Source organism: Gasterosteus aculeatus, chromosome 7, assembly GCF_964276395.1.
Source record: "Gasterosteus aculeatus chromosome 7, fGasAcu3.hap1.1, whole genome shotgun sequence".
Classification (NCBI taxonomy): Eukaryota; Metazoa; Chordata; class Actinopteri; order Perciformes; family Gasterosteidae; genus Gasterosteus; species Gasterosteus aculeatus.
In genome coordinates this window covers 16,944,790-16,960,494 of record NC_135694.1, presented here as the reverse complement: position 1 = coordinate 16,960,494, position 15,705 = coordinate 16,944,790, and the positions used below count along the sequence as shown (strand labels likewise).

The 15,705-nt window shown below is 43.4% G+C and overlaps 1 protein-coding gene across 4 annotated transcripts; it reads right to left on the bottom strand.

Moving 5' to 3' along the window:
• Nucleotides 1–1,153: 1,153 nt before the first annotated feature.
• Nucleotides 1,154–15,658, bottom strand: map6a (microtubule-associated protein 6a). 4 transcript variants are annotated; one of them, XR_013468352.1, is made up of 5 exons: nt 14,620–15,658; nt 6,361–6,574; nt 5,980–6,157; nt 3,173–3,283; nt 1,154–1,654 (listed from the first exon to the last, which is right to left on the bottom strand). XR_013468352.1 is itself a non-coding variant. In XM_040182756.2 (5 exons), the coding sequence occupies exons 1-5, from the start codon at nt 15,324–15,326 to the stop codon at nt 1,498–1,500; spliced, it is 1,404 nt and encodes a 467-aa protein (XP_040038690.2). In that variant the 5' UTR covers nt 15,327–15,658; the 3' UTR covers nt 1,154–1,497. The 4 variants fall into 4 exon arrangements, 3 of the variants coding, with proteins under 3 accessions (XP_040038690.2, XP_040038691.2, XP_040038692.2); XM_040182756.2 differs by having other exon boundaries at nt 5,943–6,157; XM_040182757.2 differs by lacking the exon at nt 3,173–3,283 and having other exon boundaries at nt 5,943–6,157.
• Between the last annotated feature and the right edge of the window lie 47 nt (nt 15,659–15,705).

Genomic DNA, 15,705 nt, shown 5'->3' with positions numbered 1-15,705 from the left:
TAATGAAGGAAAAGCCCGACTGATGAGGAGCAACATGCACTGTGACAAGGAAGCAGCTTCTCTGCACCAAAAGCTCAAACCAGCCGCTTGGGCTTGTGTCTTCTTTATCTATCTCCTTTGCTCCGCTCGGCTATAAGCCAAATATTGAATATGTGTATCTTCAATGAACAATGTTACAAAAGATGCAGCTTGGGATTTTCAAAGAAAGTATAGGTAATTCATTGATCTTTTCTTTTTGTTGTTGTTTTTTTACACATGGTTGAACGAGTTGTGCAGTTGTTTAAATCTGAGGGGATTTGGTATCAAACCTCAGTGCGTTTTTATGATGCAGACTGAAATGCATCCAAAGCACCGCATCAGAACTGAGAGCTACCATTGAAGGTCCGGTCTGAATCATAATGTTGTTTTCTGATTTAATCAAACAAATATTGGCACTTTTTTTTGTTTGGCTGCTCATGTTTAGACCACGGTTAAATATCGATTCCAGGACCTATCGTCCTGTTATGCCATGCGCTCTTGATTGACAGATGTTGCGATGATTATGAAAGTGCCTGACCCGTTTGACTGTTTCGTATGATGTCTTTTTACATGGCTCTTCATTGCACGCCAGTTTTCTTTTTTTTTAAGGCAATTTATCCGTCCACAAAAGGCTTTATACAACTGTAATTGTCAGTCGCTCTAAACACCTGCAACATACTGGTTGATTTCCCCTTTAAAAGTAGCAATTTATGGTTTACCAATTTCAGTGTATGTGCACTGGATTTTTCCACTCCATTATGCAAGATGCATAGTGGATCTGGATTGGCTTCCAATCCTGCTGGTAGATCTGTGAAATCCAGATTTAATAAGAGACACGTTTCCCCTTCAGCAAATTAATGTAAAGTAAATTGTGCACACGTTTAGTGCTGCACATTGAAGCTCCAAAAGTTCAAGTGAAGGGACAATAAGGTCAACACTTTGTTTTAAGAGGAGTTGTCCTCCTCACTCAATTTTTGAAAGTTTCCATCCCATAGTGTCTCTCCTTTGTTACTCACTTCAACTTAACGGGCCCCTCGTCACATTGCATCCAAATGAGAATGCGGTGCCTTTGGTACAACTCCTTCATCTCGTCACACCATTCAGACCATACAACAAAAACTACAATACAGTGTTGTAATGTGCAAGCTATTTATTTACAATAAAACCGATCATCGATGTACAGCACAGTTTCTGTTATTCTAGTTGTATAAGCACTTTATGGTGATATATTTCTATTGATGTTGACATATTCTTTTAAAATAAATTGCATAAAACCAGAAAATGATATAGCACCTTGGGAATAATAACAGCTGTGACATTAAATCATGTCTCAATCATGCATGTTTTTTCTATTTGCCTCATAGATAGTTTTGTCCCGGGAGGGCGGTTAGGTATTTCAACTAAATTGCAAATACTAGATATTTACAGCACAGAGCATCAGTGTGTATAAGCATCTGCATCCATCCTCGCCGTGCGGAGCTACTCAGTCTGGTTGCCATCTAGGGAAAAGCGAACGACTGTGCTGCTCCTCGCAGGCTCGGGTCTATCCAGCAGTGGTGGTACTGGTGGTGGTTCTCCTCCAGCAGCACCCTGGGTATGATAATGACCGGGTCGGAGAACCTCTTCCTTAACATCTCTAGGAGGCAGTACATGGTTAGGACAGCAGAGAAGAAGGAGACAGAAAGAAACACACAATGAAGCATTTCTCCCGGGCGAGCAACAACAAGTCACCGGGCTTGAGCACTTCTGAGGAGAACACCAGCTTCTCTGTCAGGGCTCAACACGAGACAAAGACGCCACATCGCCATGGAGTCTGTTTGCCTGTAACTAATATTAGATAAACTCAAACTTTGATACTTAATAGGACTTTACATGCCGCTGTGTTTTGGGGATGCACGTGTAAATCAAAGGTTTTAGTTCATTTGTAATTGGACAGCTGTGCATTTAGATGAGTACAGGTCCTTGGCTCTAAAATGTGTCACCGTGATGTTAAGAACTACAGGATGTGTTCTGTGACAGAATGATCTACAAGATGCAATACACATTTGAATGATAATAAAACAGCAACACAAATCAAGAGCAAATATCATTAACATGCACTTACAACGTCCTTTTGAACTGTGCGTTTCCAAAGCTTTCCTCATTCCATTCATACTCACCCTTCGTCTTATATCCAACACTCAAAGTCTAGACCAAATCCCTAAACGCCACATCGGATTGCAGGTCCAACAGAAAACAGTGGCAGCATGCTTTAGAGACGACACAAACGTCCACCCACGGATGGAAAGCTAGGATGCAAAGTGCGACAGTGCTCCGCCTCGTAAATGAATGAAATAGTGACTTATAACAGTGCAATAATTCGACAGTCATGCGGGTTGTTTTAAAGGGCCAGTGTGTAGGATCTAGTGGCATCTAGCAGTCACCCTGCTTTTGAGTGCCGCGCAGTTAATCCCAAACAAAAACACTTATTACAATTCATATTTTCAAGTGATTATACACAAAAAATATGTACGTATATATTTACTGATACAGTGATCAACTGCTTATTTGTATAACAATACTTGATATAGAATCATTCCCATACAAATGCAATAATCCGCTAATGGTAATACATTTTAAGTTGATTTGGAATCTTTTTGGACATGATAACATTTAGGAAAACATTTTAAAAGTACAGTGTGCTCATGCTATTTAAAGTTTTGCTCTGTTTATTACTTTACACCCATGATACTCTGCCTCTCTGTAACCCACGCGCTCTCTGAGACATACAGTGCATTTAAATTGAGTTATCTCTTGATAAAAAAAGAAATGCTACATGAAAAGCAATCTCGACTGTATTACAAATTCTAAAGGCTAAACACTGGCCCTTTAAGAATGCTTGCATTTAGGCAGCTAACAGAGGTCGAAGGTTGATCAAAGGTGATGTCCGGATTAAACCAGGGGCCTCCTTAAGAACTGTCACCTTAAGGAGCCTTACATGTAGGATGTGACAGCAGGCAGTCAGATAGGGTCCATATGGGTAAATATACAGGTAGGCTATGAACGCAGCAGTGGACTGAAGGTAAATTGAAGTCCATGAGCATATATGAATGGGAATGAGTGGCAGTTGCGGCTGGCGGTCGGGTTCCCTTTCGTTACTCTTGCGGTTGATTACCTTGGATCGGGCAGCGCACAGCCCCACAGGTGTTGCTTTAGAGTCTGCACCCAGCCAATATCTCGGATTGGCTGGCAGAGTTGTATGTAGTGGTACTGTTTTAGTACAACCCTTCAAATGAATCAGAATGTCACTCATTAGCACACGACAAATTGAACACAGCATGAAGAATACGAAACACTACGATCTCAGCATATGTAATATTACACAATGGTGGGTGTTTTTATTCGGCATGAGCACCATTAGCGAGGATATTAGCCAAGAGCCTAAGAAGCACATGACAAGTTATTCTGGAATGAGTTCCTGGAAGTCCTTTAGCACGCATGTTGCTCTACAAGTCGGGTGAGTTCTTGGAATATATCGGAGACACGATGCAAAAAATCATATATTCTTCAGTTCTCACGCGAGTGCATCATGCGGGCCCATGCGGATAGGACGTCAGAGCTCATGCCAGAATGTGGCGCAGTCTTGGATAAGCATAGAAAGAAGTTATGAGAGGAAAACAATCTGTGGATGCATTCAATGTTGTCTGTCTCACAAAGACAAAGACAGGGACAGGAAAACGCAAACAGATACCTGCAACCGCTAGTCTTTTTTTCTTTAAGAAAAAAAAAAAAGCAAGAGGACACTGCTTTTTCTTTCTTTTTTTGCATTTATTTGTAATGTTTCATTAAATATGAGCAAGCAAATAGAAACACAAGCACGTCACAGTCATTTTTTTTTACGGGCCCATGGCAAAACTTTCTTCATCATACTTTCTACCCTTATTTGCCTAATAGTCACGGAGATAAAGCACAGGGTGTAGTGTGCTAACACACGCTTACAAGCCCCCCCCCCCCCCAGTGTTAGCATCCCCCCTCTGACCAAAGGCTGCAAAATGCTAATGAGTCATCCCCGATGAGGCAGCTTGGGTGGACATGGTGCCGATGATGTAGAGATGGGGCAGTCACTTACGATGGAGGGACGAATGTTGAGTAGCAGAACTAGAGGGAACAGGGGGGCGTGACTGTCCGTCTGTGTGTGTGTGTGTGTGTGTGTGTGTGTGTGTGTGTGTGTGTGTGTGTGTGTGTGTGAGAATTGGGGCGTTTGGGGGAAGGACTGTAGCCTACAGTGCTTTTCTAAGCCAAAAACAAAAAAAATCTCTCTCTGTGAAAAGCTGCTGTTATGAAGTGTATATTTACATAAGAGAAGTTATAATTAGTCTCAACAGATAAACGGTTACAATATAACTTTTATAAATTAAAACTCTTCCACTCAACATGGCGCCACCGTGTTAAACTCGCCAGGGATTAAATAGATGAACTACACCTCATCCAACCAACTTATCCTTCATGCTTTTTAGAATTTGGTCAAAACAAGTAGAATAACATGGATCCAAAAACACAGAGCGATGAACAGAAGCAGTTACACTTATTACATTATTGAGCCCTTATTGAGCCTATATTATATAAAATAAAAGTTGGTGCTAATACCAGATACAACATATTGCGTATGCATAAAAATGGGATAAAAGTCCTTTCCATTGTAAACAAATGGCAGTGAATTCCTTATAAGGATTGTGAGCTGTGCTTCATCCACATTGCTCTCTCTTTAATTGTGAAAAGCTCTATTAAGCAGCAATATGATCTGTCTGCTATCGTCCTCCGGCAGGCTAATCATATTGGTTACAGTTACTCTTGGCGGAGCGCAGTGACCCCCCATTACCAAGGCCGAAAGGGGTGTGCGCGCTACTGCAATTGTGTTACAGCTGCGAAGCCTTGCAGAGGGATTGGTCTTAGTAGATAAAAACCACACTGAATTTTTGGCTGTTGCTGCAGCCTACAGCGCCGCCCGCTGTGGGTTTCAGAGGGCAATGCTTATCTGCTGTTCAAATGACTGGTGTTTATGTATAATCAGTTTAGTGTGACTTAGATGCTTCCTTAGCAGCAAATAGTGTGTAAACAAAACTAAACTGCCGCTGTATGTATGAGCTTTGCATAAAAGTAACAATTTCTGTGAGGGATGAACAATTTTGTGAAGCCTTTGACAGGGTTCAGCTCAAAGTTTTATACTAAAAAATCACATCCAACACAGCGCCGCATGATATTGCCCAACATGTACTTTGAGCTCTACGGTGAACAGATAAGGTAGCAGGTACAAAACCAGCCGGGGGTTTAACACTCACGACTAAGCAAGCGGGATGTTTATCAAAGATTTTCAGAGATGTCGTTAAATTATCAAGTGCAGAAATCACATCCAAAGTGCCAATTTGATTGTTTTTTTCCCCAACAAACAAAGAAAGGGAAGGGGCGGAGAATCCTTGATAAACTCAACAAAGCAATCTGCTCAGCTGATCAAAGGCGAGCCTTCAGAGTTGCTTGTTGGTGGACCCATGCAACGAGAGACATCTACTGCCTCGCCAGGCAGCCTGTGGCCATGGCAACCTGAGACGGAAGCAGGAAGAGTGTGGGAGGAGAGGGGTGGGGGGGGGCATCAACTGGCGGAGGAAGAGGATGCTCTAGCCGGCTCGTTACTATAGTGATCTAACATGGCGTGAGATGGGAGGAGCGATGACGTGTCATGTCTAAAAACCCCGACATCTTATCGTTATTATTGTACGAACGTAGCCGGTAATGAGAGAGAACAGAGAAGAAGAATGAGTGGATACTGAACAGAGGAGAAGAAAGAGACTGAAGGAGACATGACAGCCTTAATTCATTTTGCAGCCTCATTGTTTGTTGTCCCCCCAAAAAATAAGGAATAAAAGGAAGTAGTGCTAAATGATTTTTACTCTTTTGCCTCAGCCAGTTTGTTGTTCATCTCTTTACTTTTCTCCTTGTCCCCCACCGCAGGCCGGTTCTCCAGCTGGTTCTCCGAGGCCGTCTTCTTGGAGCCCCTCAGCCCGGCGCTTTGCTTATCTTTGGCTTTCTTCGCCTGCTTGACCTGGCCTGCTGCAGAGGCTCCAGGCTTTTTGGGTTTAGTGCGAAGGGCACTGTATCTGTCAACCTAAGGATGTCAGATAGCGGAAATGAGATTCCTGGGTTGAAATGCTTTGATTGAAATGATTTGTGGCTGGTCGTTTCTAAAACTGTGCTTGTGCAATGAGATGAGCATCTCGGGAAGTTTACATTACAGTAATACAAAGACTTTCTTTTGATACGTCCCTTCCTAAATTGATTCTGAACCTTGCTGCAAAGACGTGTTCTCACCTGTTTGATGGGGTCTATGTAAGGCTCGCTGTACAAGCTGCGTATCCTCCTCCTGTCCAGCGCCTTGTTGCCAGCAGGCCTCAGCGGGGCTTGACCCTTGTATGTGGCGCTGTAGCTGGTCTCTAGGCTGGTCTTCTCATCGGGAGGCAGGTACTGGGACCTGGCCCGGATCATCTTTGCCGGCTTCACGTCTCTGTAAGCCTTGTACTCAGTTCTGTGTGGAAAGAAGGGAAGTAGTGTATCATCATCTTGGGAATAGAGCTTAGAAATCCATCAATAATAATTAGCAATGAGGAGAATAGTAATCCAAAACACAAAGTGATCTTTTTAGCTTTAGGTGTCTCAAATTGATAGTGTAATTTTGTTTGGAGATTGATAACACTGACATGTTACACTGACATGTTAGATAAATATGAAGCTACAGCCATCAGGCATAAAGACTAAAGAAACTCCCTTGTCGTCTCCTCTGGTCGCCTGTCAACCTTAAAATGACACATGACTTCAAGAGCTCTGCCAGAAACAGAGCACTTCTATAAACACAAATATATGACATAGTGAGCTCAAAGTTACGATGTCCTTGCTTCTACTTCTTTATGCAAAGCTAAGCCAAGCAGCGATCCTAGCTTCCTATTTATGCTACAGACATTTTGCAATTTTGCATTTATCGGGTGGCGACTGTGGTATAATTATCCCCATGCAAATCAGTGATTATTTTGTGTCTCTGGTCTATATATATATATATATATATATATATATATATTTTTTGTATTTTATGATGTATTATGTCTGTGAATGTCTAAGGAAAACCTTTACTGAATCGTAATCAAAGAAAATCTCTATAAAAATAGATCACACATTCATTGCAGACATCGTGACACCAATGTTGTGATCCGCGTCTGGAAAAGAGGTTTGAAGAGAAGCGGTTCAGTACTGTGGAGTATGTCAGAGGTTTGCACCTCGGCCTCATGGTTTGATTTTCTGTACTTCTTACACAGCAGGTGTGCAGAAGGTCAGTACACCTATGGGTGAGTGTACCACGGAGGACAACCAGGCTCATATAAAAGTCATTTATTTTCATATGTCACACACGTCTCTCTCTTTCGACTTGACATTTTATTTTCCCTGTATAGTGCACCCTTTTTCCATTTGTTTTAACCAAACTAACACCGGTTACAGCAACGGAAACTGTTCCTCTGCGGCATCGTTCCAGGACAATTCTATAAAAATAAAAAAAATTTCCCTCAATTAATTGATTATTTCTCCAGAATGTACAGCGCATGCTTCCTCTGCAGTCTGATAAGGCGATGCTGGTGCTAATTACAAAGGCAAACAGAGAGCTCTGTGTTTTAGGCGAGTCACATGACACCTGTCGGGTGTCCCCTGTGGCTCCTGTGCAGTCACAAACACACACATTTCCCCTAACACAGCACAATGCAGCACAAGCGCTGAGACCCATGCAGTTGTAGCCAAGGTTCAATAAAAGCTCTCCTTTCCCTTCGGAAACATCAGCGGAGCAGACAAGGCCGGGCTGCTGCGCAAGAGCCTCATCAGAACAAAATGTAAACCAGATTCATCTGTAAAGGTATCACATATCAAAAACTGGCATCCACGGAAATCCGCCTCAGAGGTCGTGTGTTCCTGTTAAATGCAATTACATTTCAGGGACGGTTGTATTGATTCGCCATCTTTTAATGTTAAACAAGAAATATAGTATTGATTAATCTAATTGCGCCACATGTGCAATTGTGATGATGAAAACCATTGCCATGAGATATGACAACCGTGACGTGCAAAAGGCAGTACATGTAGGATTTAGTACTCTACGCTAGTTATTAGCTAAATATTTTATTAAGTGCGGCACACAAACATCTGATGGGTTGAGCGCACATCTGACCTTTGGGGCGCTGCAGGAAGCTGTTTCAGCGGTTTTGTAGCATAGCTTATAGTCAAAAGTTAGCTCACATTTAAGCTGTTACTTTTTAACCTGAGGGGTTTATATGAAAAGCAAAGTATTTCTTATACTTGTGTGCCGGTGACATGGCTGCTGAAGAGGACAAAGTCACAGAGCCGTTACATAACCAGACCGAAGTCCATTTTAAATGCTCGGCTGGGCCTAGAAGCCACAAAGACAGGTTATACAACAATGTCCAAGGCCAATGGTTTTAAGCCCTCCCAGCCTGAAATACAGGGAGTGTGTGTGTGTGTGGAGGGGGGGGGTGACAGAGAAAGAGGCAGATTGTGCAGACAGGTTTCACAGTGTGAAACAAAGGTCTGTACTGTAACATAGATGCTATTCATGGACATACAGTATAACTGTGCATCAATAAAGCCTGTGTCTCTGTGGTCACTGTGTACTTGGTACTTATTTAAAAAGGAGTTATAAAAAAGCTTGCTTGCTTGCTGTCACATACGTAACGGGCCGATGACTACGCAACACCACAAACACAGCAGTTAACTGAGACTGACACCGATATACGAAGCATAGCCTTGTGTTCGACTCTTTGCCTGTGAAGGGAAGCAAAAACCTCACTGTTTTCATGTCGTAGAAGCTGGTAGAAGATAGAAGGGCTTTAATAAAAATGATGCACTTGATCAATGAGGTCATTGATCAGTAGAGATTGTAAATCTGAGTTTTTGATCGAGATCTCTAGTTCAAAGTCTTCTTCAATACAGCATGATATTCATTTAGTAAAAAGCGGACTATGCTTTAGGGCGGGCTTACTTGGATCGACAGTTTGCTGCCACAACCAGAGCTGTATATGGCATATCTACTTCACTTTTCCACATTCCATGGTCACTTCCGTTCATCAGTTGTGAAAACAACAAAGAGGGGACGAACGTAATCAAAGATGGCGAACTCAAGGCTTCAAAACTTCAGTCCACATACCAATGGGTGACGTGAAGATGACTGCCTATAAACAGTGTACGTCCCCCAGCCTTCGGAGACCACATTGTTGTGTGTCGTGGAGGTCAAGTGTTTGCAGGGTTGTGTGTGAATGCATGAACACGCGGATGCATGCATGTACGAGGGCGCATCTATGGTTTCCTTATAGATAATTCCATTAGTCATATCACTGTAACAAACCTTGTTAAAGAGACGTTCCAGGTTGGAACTATGGTAGAATAAAAACAGTTCATAACAAGGTCTGTGGATTATCTTGAGTACCTGCGTCAGGATGTCTAAAAAAAAGTCATGTCTTTTGATTCTTCCACAGTAACCCAATCCAAAAGACCAGTGTCTGATAACTAGTGCTACAGGTAAGAGTATTTTTATTTTGGGGTATAGTCCCTTAAAAATGAACAACACATTTAAAATAACCTCATTTACTAATTACTGTTTTGTATTTCAGCCATGTTTCCTCCAGCATTATTTAGGACAGATGTTCTGTGAGTCCCTGCAGCTCAGGAAAGCTGGACAGCTGACTCTGCCGACCTGCTGCAGTGGAGGGGATGTGCGTAGCAAGGCTTCGCTACGTGCCAACACTGGCATGTGGCGGCGGTGGCCTGTTACTAGCAGGCCACAGAAAACCAGCCAGGAGAAAAGCAGTAAGATCTGTTTTAGTCCATCATAGAATCCTCCTTTGAGATGATATTATCAGCAAACACAAAGTACAGCTGAGGCTGATGAGAATGACATTCCCTTTTCATAAACAACATTCTGGAGAGTTCAGACTTTTTGTTATTATGTCACTAGATGAAGAGTGAAGGGGTCATGAGAGTTCATCCTGAGAAGAACATCGAAATCTTTCTCTGTCTGAGGATTGACAATTTTCGGACATTTGAGCTAAGAATCTCTAGTGATCATATAATAACATTTAATGAAGTGCTGCAGGCCATGAATAGGTCTGCGGACTAACATTAGTGGGACATACCTCCGACTGAGGCCAGACCACCTCTCTCATGGTCTTCCAAGGAATCAATCTGAGCAGGAGGGAGGCTTCCTGTCCTCGCAGTGTTCCTGGGTGTGTGAGCGGGTGAGGGCCTGGCTCCTGGTCGATACTCCCTCTTTCCTGTGGGACCAGTTGGCCTCGTCTCTAACTCACAGCCTCTCTGTAGCTTCTCAGGCAGCGGCTCAATGGAAACAGCCAGAAGCTGAGAGCTGCATCGGTACATCGCAGTATGACTGGGGCCTTTTTTTGGGGTCACTCCCACTTTTTGCAATTGCAAGAGTGCTGATTTCCATTAAGAAGACAATAACAAAAGCATTTCTTTTGTCGTGCTTTGTAAAAAAAAAAGTGCTAGTATTTTACATAACCAGAATCAGATCTGAACTGTAATCACATGTGATGAATCAGATTAAATAAGGGAACTTTAGCTCTGGGAGCTTTGAATTTATCAAAAAATGACTGCTGGGTATCAGCTTCATTTCAGTATAACATTTAGGGAAAAAGGAATCTCTCATAACTACCCCATACTGGCTTTAACTCAAAGGGCATTTGAGTTACCTTGGGACACTTTTTTTCAGAATGGTGTCTCTCTCGCATTTAGTCATTGTCAGTAGAAACATGAGACTTGGCTGACACTCTAAGAGGATCATTTCTAAATCTACTGGCCTCTTTACAGCGTTTGGTCCAGTACCATTACTGCTTCTGTGTGTTCGATCTGTAGACGTGACATAACAGACAATAGTTATTTTTAGCTGATGGATCGTCCTTGTCTGTGAGAGGGAGGAGCTTAAGTGCAAGAATAAACCCAAAAGAAGAAGCTCCTCTCGGTCTCTCTCTCTATCTCTCTCCCTGAACTCACTGAACCTGCCTTACCTGCCTCCCTGTCAACGATCAAAACCTCTCTGATTATTTATGCAATTGCTTCTCTATATTTGTTTTAGTCAACGCATCGCATATAATACAAGATGAAGAATGGCTTTTGTCTTTTACAGCGGTGCTGGCAGTTGAATAAGAAGACACAAACAAAGACTCGAGCAGCCGATGACTTATTCTCATGCAGAAAATGACATTTCAAACATAATGCAGCGAGTTGGCGGCGAGATAAAGACCGGACGGGGCTGGTGACTGGGAGGCTGCTGGTTGAAAACGCTGCACCAATTCAGGCAAGAAGAGAAATAGCTAACACGGTGGTTGGCAGAAAAGTAGTTGCCTTCAGCATTTTGTGGGTGCGCTGCAGAAAAAAAGCCATTGTGCTCTCTTCAGATGAATACAAGGTTTTTTTTTAATCTGCAAAAGCAAGATCTGAGGAAAAAAAGGTCTTCACGTGTAATTGATCCGGTGCAAACCGGCACAGAGAATAGGCTTGAATGTGTCTCCATAATGAAAGTTGCCTCCTGCTATAATGTCTATAATCTATATACACTCTGATTAAGTATAGCTGCTAAACACATTACTGCAGCACATCCCAACTGAGACAGGATGGTGGAGGCCAATTCCAATATCTAAATCTGTGAATGGTGAGTAGTAATCTACGTTTGGTCTCAAAATAACCTGTTGGAATAAATACATGTGGGTACCACAGGGTTCTGTGCTGGGTCCCTTTGTTATTTACATGTCACATAAACAACATCATTGCACAGACATGCTGAATATTTTCACAGATTATAATCTGCTTTAGGCATTCTTTTCTGAATTCACCTCATCTCTAAAGCAGAAAGGAACTGTGAAAAATATGATGCAGTTTCCCACAGCAGAATGCAGGATTAGCTGTGAAAGAGACAGTGGTGCACGCTTATTCACTCATGGACTCTCTTGTGCACACCAGGACACATTGCCTCCCAAGTTAACATATGACTGGTTGCTGACAAAAAATGTAGCGTTTAGAAGGCTATTTTTAAACATGGAACAGCACAGCGCTCACTCAATTAGGCCTACTTCGCTTCCAGCAAACTTCACAGAGGAAACAAAGAAGGCAACAAAGATGCATAATAGCATCAGTGAAATGTTTAAATGTGATATTCTCAATCCATCTGCACGTTAACGAGGTGTTCATTCAGTTCAACTCCATCGGCAGTTTAGATAAGAGACCCTTAAGCGCGTACTGCTGTTATAACAGACACACAGACACTTGCCTCTTTCATGGACTTGCAGCAGTGCGCCGCTGCAAAAGGAAGATACTGTATGAAATATACATATTTAGTGCCAGTGGATTTTGACAAGATATACAGTATATTTATCTAGTTTGAACTACGGCTACACAAATACCTGATACTGACCCCAGCAGTTTTCATCTTGAAAGGATATATCACTTCAAGGACTTTGTAAACAATGTCCAACAAAGAACATTGGGGGTGAAATGTTGTCCAAAGGTTATTGGTGGCATGAGCATGAACTGGGATGACAACTCCTCTTAAGGACTGATTTCACTGCTGCTATCTGCGGTTCAATTGATCACATGACCACTACATCACAACGTTGAAAATCTATTTTTCTTTTTATATGTCATTGTTTCTGTTTGTCATAGCACTGGGAAATTGTTTGACGTTGATATTTGTCTATTGTCTTGCATTAAGATATTATTATGGTGATCTGATCATTAAACTGTACTTTTTTACAAAATGATGTTGAATGAGTCCAGGCAAAATGTCGTAGAAAGGCGGTTTTGTTTTAAACCATTATTGTGACATTCATTTCAACAATATTGCCAAGCTTGACTGAGGATTCAGCCTTGTTTTGTGTTACAGTTCTCTTCATGGTAACTCAATAACGAAAAGTGATAAGAAAGCCAAAAGACACTGAAGCACATATTGTTTTTGAGCATGTGCTGTATGTTAGTGTACATGCGTGTGCTGTATTCACACTGTATACACACTACCCACAGTATTAATCACAGATGACCTGCTTTGAGTCTCCGCTGGTGGAGAAGACAGAGCGCTGACTGGGCTTCTGCTCGTCATGGTGCAGCCATCTAATAGCCTCTGGTTGATGAAGGAGGGGGGGGGGGGGGGGGGGGGGCTCGAGTTGCACCCTGCTGACCGCCCAACAACACCGGCACAAAGCAGCTAGAAGAATCGCTCACCTTTACTTTTCTGTCTCAACCAGAATCTGCAGTCTGTGGTAAAATCGACTAAACATATCATTTTGCACCTTTTATTGGCAAAACTTTGTATCCAATGATAATTATTTATAGATTGTTGTACACAACAAAAGTGCAGAGATATAACTAAGTAAAAGAACCACACACTGAATGCCGTGCAAATCCCCAGACTACAGCAGCAGTAACAAAAAACAAACAAATAAATCCCTACACGCCTCGTGTGTGAAATGGATGTGGTATCTTACACTCTGCACCACCAGCCTCCCCAGGACATGAGTGCAAGCGCTAACATGAAGGCACAGCTTCAAGACACATACGTGCAGTGAAGAAAGCATGCGTGACATGATGCTCATCCATCCACCAGGCCCCATTATTTCTCTGGAACATTGCAATAATAGGACAGAGATTACTACCCTCGTGGAACAAAACATCAACAGTCAACTCGACCTCTCCATTTAATCAGATTACCGTCATTAGGGAGGAGAAATAAGATTTCACTGATCTGCAATGTTTTCACAAACTTTGTATACATTTGTTTAGAGAAAACAAGCTTTCAGTTAAGTGTGTCAACAACTGTTTACAACAACAAAAGCATTTAGTAAATAGCTGGAGCATTGGGTATAGGATTAGTGAAAAAAGGATATATTAAAAGATGTGTTATTTTCTGTGCGTTCTCATTTTTAGGTCCAGCAAAAAGAGCCAGATGTATGCAACAAAACCACTTAGGTCAGGTTTAAATTGAGTATGTTGGTTACATAATAAAGGCAAGTGAACAATGACTTTTGGTTTTACAGACACACAACAGTCTTCTGGGTGAAAGTCCTGTATTTCTTCAAACCAACCAATCTGCTCCCCGATCTCCTGGTCCTCACTGACCTTGACTCTCTTAGCAAGTCAGGCATAACTTCGCCGGTGTAAATTATTATTTACAAAGTAAGGTGTCAATTGACGTAAACACAGCTTAATGGTTTTGCTATTATAAGGAATTATTTCCCTTTGTATAGTGTGAGGTTGTTTTAAAATGGGAGGTCCATAGAATATATTATTAATGCTACACTCCTCCCAAATCCTTTTCGTACAGCCCCTACAAATTTTCGACTGACAGCAAATGAATTACTGTATGCGATACCTCTGATATTTCTGAATATCAACTGAATGAAGTTGAAGTGGTTGACGCAGTATTGTACCAATGGTGGCCCGAGGCCCCCCGGACCCCCGGAGCCCCCGGACCCCCGCTTTAGCAGACCCCGTGACGGGCATAATGTGTGAACTCACTTGTACAAGCTGTCGCCCGCAATCTCCTGCTTGATCTGCCTGTTCACAGCGTCGGCCGCCGCCCTCCCTTTGCCCTCTCCTTCCACCTTCAGGGCCACTTTCTTCGGCCCCTCCTGTTTACTGGACGTCTTTTTCCTGTGTGGCCCCTGTACGAGGTCTTTCTCCTGCACCTTGTCGGCGATGGCACTCTTCTCCACGCCGCTGTCCGCCTCCGCCGGCTGCTTCCTGTGGCGGGACCTGTCCGGGGCCCGCTCATCGGAGGCGGGTGGTTTGGGTATCCAGGGATGGTCGTACCTCTTCGGGATGGGCCAGGGTTTGAAGTCCTTCTGGTACTGGCTCTCGCAGTTGAACGGCGTTTCCGGCTCGTGGTACTCGTACTTGGGTTTACAGCTCGTCTCGGGTCGCACGTTCCAGTGCTTAAAGTCCTCGCGCATCACCGAGCCGCACACGCGCTCCTCGGAGACGCACCTGCGCGGCGGCCGCCCCGCCGCCGACGCCGCCGCATCGCCGGTCTCCGCGCGGGACGGCTGCGTTTCTATGGCGACCCGGCCTCGGGGAGGGTGGAGCGGCGGCTGCAGCTGGATGTGCTGCATCTCGGAGACGTCCGTGTACTTGGTGAAGACCAAAGGCACCGCAATGTCAGCCTTGTCCAGCTGGTTCCAGAAGCGGGCCATGCAGCACGCCCTGCTGATACAGGGCCACGCCATGGTGGACCGTAGAGAGCTCCACTACAATGCAATCTGAACCCCGGGCCCGAAATGAACCCAAAATATGTCTCTAAACTCCGGTATGCTGAAATGACAGAAACAAGATGTCCGCGCGTCAGGTAGCGCGGAGAGGCTGCAATGCCGTTGACGGTTAGATGGTACTCAGTAAATCCATTTTGCTTTTAAAGTGGAAAGATTCAATGGGTTTTCATACGCTTGCCCTATAAGAGTCCGTGTCCACTGTGTCCCGTGTGTCCTGCTGTCTCACTCAGCGCTGCGCAGCATCCCAGAGACTCGGAGGCTGCGGCTGCTGAGGAGGGGCGGGTCAAGTCAGAGAGAAGATAAAACAACTTCCGGTCTGAACGTTGGGTTCAAAAGA

Bases quoted from the DNA above. Each gene is read 5' to 3' on its own strand.
- map6a (XM_040182756.2), bottom strand. From the start codon at position 15,326: ATGGCGTGGCCCTGTATCAGCAGGGCGTGCTGCATGGCCCGCTTCTGG. The intron at 3,284-5,942 runs GTAAAAATCATT...ATTCATTTGAAG, and splicing joins AAACTGGCTGAGGCAAAAGA to GGTTGTACTAAAACAGTACC. The intron at 1,655-3,172 runs GTAATCAACCGC...ACTGCCTCCTAG, and splicing joins TGTGCGCTGCCCGATCCAAG to AGATGTTAAGGAAGAGGTTC.